Source organism: Musa acuminata, chromosome BXJ3-11 (assembly GCF_036884655.1).
Source record: "Musa acuminata AAA Group cultivar baxijiao chromosome BXJ3-11, Cavendish_Baxijiao_AAA, whole genome shotgun sequence".
Taxonomy (NCBI): Eukaryota; Viridiplantae; Streptophyta; class Magnoliopsida; order Zingiberales; family Musaceae; genus Musa; species Musa acuminata.
This window is the reverse complement of record NC_088359.1, coordinates 21,255,001-21,262,317: the sequence shown is the minus strand read 5'-3', so window position 1 is coordinate 21,262,317 and position 7,317 is coordinate 21,255,001. Positions and strand designations below refer to the sequence as shown.

The following is a 7,317-nucleotide window of genomic DNA, read 5'->3' as shown; positions in this document are numbered from 1 at the left end:
GAGTCAATCCAGTCTCGTCGCGTAGGTCACGCCTCACCGGTGTTGACGCTTCGGTTTCTCCTCGATAGGCCTTTACCGTTCGACCAGCAGGGTTAGTCTTGTCTGGATCACTGGGCATCGCCCCCCCTAAATTACCCCCGACAAATCAATTCGTTCCTCCCACGAAAAGCCCAACGCTGTCATATCCCTCGAACCCAGGCATGCCTCCCGGACCACCAGCGATCCGACGGCACGCCTCGGAGGGGGGGGGGGGGGCGCGGAAGTGATAGGGCGTATTTTGGCCCTATGTGAACCACCGACAAATGCTACAGATCGACGCGACACCGTACACCTCCAAAAGCGCGGGGTGCACGCCATGTCAAGCTCCAACGGTGCGACCTGACCACCCCAAGAGCTGGGGGCGGTGTCGTCTGCTATTAGGGTAATGCCGTCTGACGCCCCTCAAGCACCCCTGAAGATGCCATCTCGTCAGAGAGGTTGTTCCGTCCCCAGAGTCAACGGCCATGCTGGACCAGGGCCCGACCAATTCCCGCACGCAAGTATAAATACCTCTAACCTGATCTATGAAAAAAGAGGGGGGGGGGGGGGGGGGGCGGGGGGGGAGGAAAAACAGGGAATAAAAACCAATCTAACTTGCTCGTCGGAGGGACCAAAGTCAGGACACACCCGACGAAGACCTTTTTGTAGGGAGGTGGTCGTCATCAAGCTGCAGGCGCCTTCACCCCGAAGTCGTCTCCCAATACGCAGAGGAGGGTGACCCAGCGGCTTGGATCCAACATGTGCCAATTTCATCTCCCGTTCCAAAGAGGAGCCCGCGTGATGAGGAAGGTCGCCATCTATCCTAGAGATGAGCAGACATATCTTCCCACAAACGGAGCTCAGGGTCGATGGACCTTAGAAAGTCAACCCTCGCATTCCCACCAAAAGTTTCCGACGTCGGCACGTGGGCCTTGAGTTGACCCAATGACATGAATATAGTTACAGGAAAAATAAACATGGGCCTAACAAAGTTGACAGGAAAAATGAGTTCACGATGATAGTTGACATTTGATATTCATGATGACCAACCTGCAGAAGTTTGCAAGTTGGTCTGCACCTGAATACATTCTCTTGCCCAAAGAAACACAAAACAATGAGTTGCACAATTTCACATGGTCAACAGAGGGTTATGACAAGAGGAGACCTACAACCAACACATGGAGAATCATATACACCTAAAACTTTGTCATATATGCAACTTCTATGTCATTTCTGTGGTCCATCTGCTCAGAACACCAAAAAGGAAGTAGCTGAACTAAATGGGGCCTTTGAAGTGGCTTCAAAGCTTCTAACCATGGAGACCAGTTTGAAGTGATTCTGAAGCTATAAAAAAAAAATGGCAGCTGAGATTTGTCACAAAAAGAAAAAAAAGCTTATTATTACTAAATGTTAGAGCCACCTAAAATGATATGACGGGTTGTACGAGACCATGTCAGCACAAACCAATCCATGGAAGTGTCAGTGATTAGATAGTCTCACAGTTCCTTTCAGTAAGGTGGTAAGTCACACGACAGCAACTGACTCCCACCTATTTGTCATTTGCTTGAACATTAAACATTTACTTCATTGTTCACGATTCAAGCAAGGTGTTGGTAGAACAGAAGTATTTGGGTAGAAGTAGATAGCACAGATGCCACGTGTTGTCCTTTTGACAAACATTATGTTTAGAATCAACAAGGGTGCTGTTCAAGTACAAAGTTCCTAAAAATATTTTGGTTAATCAGAAAATACCATGAAGTTGTGAGAAAAGAAATCCTTATTGGTATGGACCTGTTAGGGTTCCTGACAGAGTGCAGAATGAGAAATCGGATAATTGTCAACAGCCTGAATACATAGAAATAATCAAATCCCTCTGTCCAATGCTTAGCTTAGCATCAATCAGCATATAACTTAAAAGCAACTACAGGATCACCCAAGTTTCTATAAACAATTTGACTATGTGAATGGGTTTACTGACCGACTGCTGAGTAAAGCCTGCCAACATTACCAGTATTACCTCACCAAAGAACCATAGTTTTCTTCTTTAGCCTTCTGATTTCCTTGATGAAATATTCAACAGCAGAACACAGCCTATGCCAGAATAAACAAAGAGACTGTCAATAATCAACCATATTAAGGTTCAATAATCAACCATATTAAGGTATGGGACAAGCAGGATGCTTACCAACCACTGTTTCAACAGCATCTTCCTGGCCTGAAACATACAGAAAGGATGCAACTGATGAAAATATATCAAAGGCTATTGAAGATTACTCATGAGACAAATCTGTCATAATAAAGTTTCAAGTAATTGCCACATAATCAAGAGATGCTAAACTAAGTGAGGTTCAGAAGAAGAGAGTTTTATATGTAAGGTTCAGTTCCAGAACCGACATCCATGCTTAGAGGTACATCATGAATAAAATATTCTGTATATACAAGTCACTTATTAATGTGCATCACATTCTTCATATACAATAAGTTTCACGAAGCTTTGGCGTCCTCTGGCCTTTTGATATGTGATTGGTCAGCATCCCCACTGCCATGCTCAGATCCTGAGCTCCTATGGCTATCGTCAGCAGCTACCGCAGCACTAATTGTGTCTTGCTTACTCCCACATCCATGTACTGTGCTGCTAGAAGTGCCAGTCAGTGGAAATCCAGCCATACTTGGATTTGCATGAGGATTGGCATTGCCTCCAGGAGGTAGTCCGGTATGCATGCTTTGTACACCATTGGCAGCCCCAGGTCGAAAAATCATTTGGCCTGGGAATACCATTCCTTGGGACTGGTGGTGTAGCTGCTGCTCTTGCATCTGTTGTGGGTTATACTGTAGGGGAGTTCGCGGAGAGAACATAGGTGCCTGATGCATGTAATGACCTGCCTGTGGTATTGAGCCATGCGGCATCATCTGTTAAAAAAATACCAGTTAATGAAATGGAAACAATGAGCAGATAATGGTAAACTACTAAAGTTTCTAGAAAATGGTACCAAACTGACCTGAGGGCGAACTGCAGGTGCATTGGGTTGGGCATCTGCAATTGCAGCTAGGTACAACAGATTCTTTTGAAGCTGGGCTTGATACCTGATTTAAAACTTGAACAGTGAGAGTGGAATTTATCTCTATAGAATATAGATTAAAGGAAAAAAAATGCAGTTGTCTCTGATCCAAAGAATAAAAAATTCTATATATTGATAATCATATTTGTAATATCAACACTAACATGTACTACATAATTTAAAAAAAAAACATGTACTACATAATTAAATACAGGAAGATTGACACCTAGGTCATGAAAAATCAGCATCAATATAAGAAGGGCAAGAGAGAATCAATATAAGAAGGTAAAGAGAGAAGAAGGCATCATAAGATCAAACTTTTGACTGTGCAAGATTACAAGTGACCCTCAGCAGTAGACCATTACGATGGTAACAACAATGATCAAGGGCTTAGGAATGCAGGACTACACTGGAAAAGAGTAAACAGCCATTTAAATTCTCCAAAGTATCATATATAAACCAAAAAAACTACAATTTTCTTACCATAACCAAAATTGAAAAATTGGGTGGTACTAATCTGAGTGTAGATCCTTAAACAAGATCCATTAATGTATTGATATCGGCATGCATCGTGGACCTTACCTAACACAAAATACATCCATGACGTTTTCATTAAATCGAAGTCCGAAAATTAGTTGACTGAGATCTACTATAATTCTCTGATAAGATTCGGGTCCAGGTCCTACATAAATCTAACTTGTTAATGACTCTCCATTAGATTATACAACAAAGAATTTAAACTTTTTTCGATGATTTTTAGCCTGAAACCAAACTTCTCTTTTTTAGCAATCAAGAATCAAAAGTATCAGAAAACTACAGTTGCACTACAGACTTTGTCTGCAATGTTCTTAACACACAAGAAAAGGGCACATAAATAGAAGTCTCCATAAAATGAGGTACATGCATTTTCCACAAGAGTGATCACATCTTTACAAGGGTGAACATCAATGGATATTGATAATGGAAATATTTGCCTCCAATCAAAGCTTGATAAGTGGCATCCTGGTCAACAGAAGAAGACAAAAACCATCAACCGCTGATCCAGCCACATCAACATCCGTCGAACATAAAATACTCAGGGAATATTTTGTATTTCGTAGTGGCCAAGGAAGGGACCAACTATAAATGGCAAATCAGGGCATGGTTATCGAGGTATGATCCTTCTCACCCTCACCTGCACATAGTCCATTTCAAGAATCTGACTTGAGAATTAAAGGACCACGTCGAGAACCCCACCCAACATTGGTCTCAGTGCAAGTCGGCCCCACAATGGACACTCGAAGGTGCATTGTGCGGATTCTAGGGCTCCTAGCGCAAGTCGAACCAGGATCGAGTCGAGCTAGTCAGACACTCCAAATCAACCACCGACATCTTTCCCCATCAGATATGGTCCATAGTAACAAAACCATAGTTGTATCTATATTGAGTGGATATAGTTTGAAGGCTAATATTAAATGGATATTAAATTCAAGAAACCAAAATTGTTCAAAGCATAACTATCAAAGTGAAATGCACCATGTTTGTGTTAGACCAGTTATATCAACAGTACTAATTTGATAGCCGTGAAAGGTGCTTACAAATTGTATATACATGCAACAGAGGCATCAAACAAAGAGATGGGAATGTTAAAAATAGACAACTGCAGAAGTGAAGTTCATTAATCAACTTACTGAGCACATTCTACCAACTTTCCCAAGTTCTGATTTTCCAAGATTGCCAAAATGAGCTGCTTGTTCTCATCCAAGTACTGCGTCAAAGAAAAATCAACAAATTGTGAAAACAGAGTAAGCTGAGATAAATAAATGCTAGAACTGCAGAAGGCTAAAATCACAGCACACAACTAAAGTGGCAATTCAGCATTCAAACATGCAAGGTAAAATGCTGGAAAAACTAGCTTGTGATGATAAACATAAAGTAATAAGATTTGATGCAGAGCCACAAAAATAAGAACATGACTGTTACACACATCAGAGAATGTTGGATGCGAAAACGAAAAGCAAGACTGGTTTATTTTTGGATCAAGGACAACTACGTTTACCAAACACTATCAAGCAATGTCATACCTTCCATCATAGCAATCTTCATCATGTAAGTTTGATATAACACAAATATAAGTTAGATTCTCTCGGATCAGGACTGCAGCATAAGAACGTAATCTTGATGAATTTTCCATGATTTGATGAGCATTCAAATTAGAACTGGGAAAATTGATTGTCTGAGCAGTCTAAGGTCTGAGAAAATGCTGGATTTCTATTAGGTAACAAAATGTTCAAGACAAAATTTTGATTTCACAATCCTACGATGTGATGGAAAGTTTAAGGACAATAACTACAGATGTTAACATTTTAAAATGATCCTAATGAATTTATTGAGTAAAAACCAAACGGGATGAGAGAGAAAATGAGAGAAAATTTTCAAAGCACCAGAATTTAGAGTAACAACTTAGCCTTTTGTCAACAGGACAAGCATCACAACATTTTTATCATATTCAATATCAGAAGGTTCAATCCATAGAAAAAACTTTCTGTAAGAACAATATCAAAACACTTTGAACTTGATATCAGAGGATAAAACTAGAGTCAGATAACCCTAATGGCTTCAAAGATTGTCCTAGCCAAACGTACTAAAGTTTCATTAATCCTAATAAAATACCGCCATAAGGTAGAACTGTACCCTATGGCAAAATGAAAGATGATGTCAATAATGAAGAAGGATTTGCCCTCCGGTCATGGCTAAGCGTTGAGTAAACTGGTATTTAAGTAAGATCATTTACCTTGGTGGATTGGATTTTAAATACAATATTCTTCAGTCTAGCAGAAAGCTGCATACCACGATCCAAATTAGACATAAATGTACAAACACAAATGGTCTGTACAGGCATGGGGGCAAGTCACAAAAGATCCTATGTGTTCAACATTCGGTCCACGTTTCTGACCTTAGTTCATAACATTGCACTAGTCTTTTAACACAAGTATCTAATGAAGAAATTGCATGTTTAAATTGTGCTTCTTCCTTCAGCAAAACAAGTCTGAAGTTCCGAAAACAAGTCCAATCAAAGGGACCATAATAATTTACAAATTTGAACCAAGCACACGACAATTTTAGTTAGGCCATGCAAAAAAGAACAAAGATTAAAAAAAAAAAATTCAAGATTTAGGATAATCTCTGCTTGTTAAGTAAATAAGGTAAACCTAGAATAGTTTTAGGACTACTGCATCCTCAACAATCAATAGGAATATGTTCCTCTGACAGTGTATTCTTCAGAAAATATAACTCAAAACACAAAAAAAGAATATGTCAAGTGAATAGAAGTGGGGAGAGGAGAAGGGAATTGGATCTAGAAAAACAGATTCTCTCGTTGAGAATATAATCAAATCTCTACAAAAGCTGTTGTAGCTTCTCCCCAAAATTGGAGATACTTATTAAGTGGAGAGAAATGGATCATCCATATATTTTGTTTCGGTAGTCGCCCAATCTTCTTGTCTTATATTCATTTAAAAGATCAAACTAGAGACAATATTGTATTATTCCCTCGTGTCCAACCAGAGCAACAGAAAGTAAAATTCTCATTCTATTCTCCTCTCTTATTCCCCTTTCTCTTCTCTCAATTTACCAACCAAACAGAGCCTTCATCCCAAAATGACATCTTTCCAAGTAAACTGATCAAACCCTAGGATAGCCCGCAGAGTGACCATCATGAATAGTGAAATTAAAGAAGAAAAAAAGAAAGAAAATCAATGGGAGCGGCAAAAGAAAGGATACCTTTTGAATCTGTTCGGTTGTGATGTTGGCGACAGGAACTGTGGACACGGGGGTCGGCGGATGCGTCGGCTGCTGCATGCTTGCCAGTTCGCCTGTGATTCAAGCTCTCCCTCTAATTAAGGAGGACCGGGTTGTAGCTTTCTTTATAGATTTAGGGTTTACATGAACTAGCGGTCGAAAAGGAAAAGGGTCGGGTGGATGTGGTTGGGGTTTTGAAGAAGGGAAGGCAAAAGTAGAATGTTTTTTTTGGATTTTGATTCTCGAACTTGTGCCATTCAACATAAATTCGGTGGATGGCAATTCACCTATTTATCTTTAATTAAACTATTTATTCTTGCTTCCCGTGGTTTGTGACTTGGATTTTTGAGGATTTCGTTTGGTAGAAGAGTCTGAATGCTATATGTAGACTTAGACGTGATAATTTGGGAATAAAATAAATTATTGCTCTCAAACTGGTAATTCCAATATTAATCATACT

General features: G+C 40.0%; 1 protein-coding gene across 1 annotated transcript; it reads right to left on the bottom strand.

Moving 5' to 3' along the window:
* Nucleotides 1-2,360: 2,360 nt before the first annotated feature.
* On the bottom strand, nt 2,361-7,122 carry LOC103971329 (GRF1-interacting factor 2). The gene is made up of 4 exons (XM_009385324.3): nt 6,840-7,122; nt 4,748-4,824; nt 3,018-3,102; nt 2,361-2,928 (listed from the first exon to the last, which is right to left on the bottom strand). Exons 1-4 carry the CDS (start codon nt 6,915-6,917, stop codon nt 2,503-2,505), a joined length of 666 nt encoding a protein of 221 aa, XP_009383599.1. The 5' UTR covers nt 6,918-7,122; the 3' UTR covers nt 2,361-2,502.
* Nucleotides 7,123-7,317: the final 195 nt, after the last annotated feature.

What these genes read in the sequence shown, in the direction of transcription:
- LOC103971329 (XM_009385324.3), bottom strand. Translation starts at nt 6,917, where the DNA reads ATGCAGCAGCCGACGCATCCGCCGACCCCCGTGTCCACAGTTCCTGTC. An exon ending in AAGTTGGTAGAATGTGCTCA is followed by an intron (nt 3,103 to 4,747) that starts GTAAGTTGATTA and finishes GTTTTAAATCAG; the next exon opens with GTATCAAGCCCAGCTTCAAA. An exon ending in CACCTGCAGTTCGCCCTCAG is followed by an intron (nt 2,929 to 3,017) that starts GTCAGTTTGGTA and finishes TTTTTTTAACAG; the next exon opens with ATGATGCCGCATGGCTCAAT.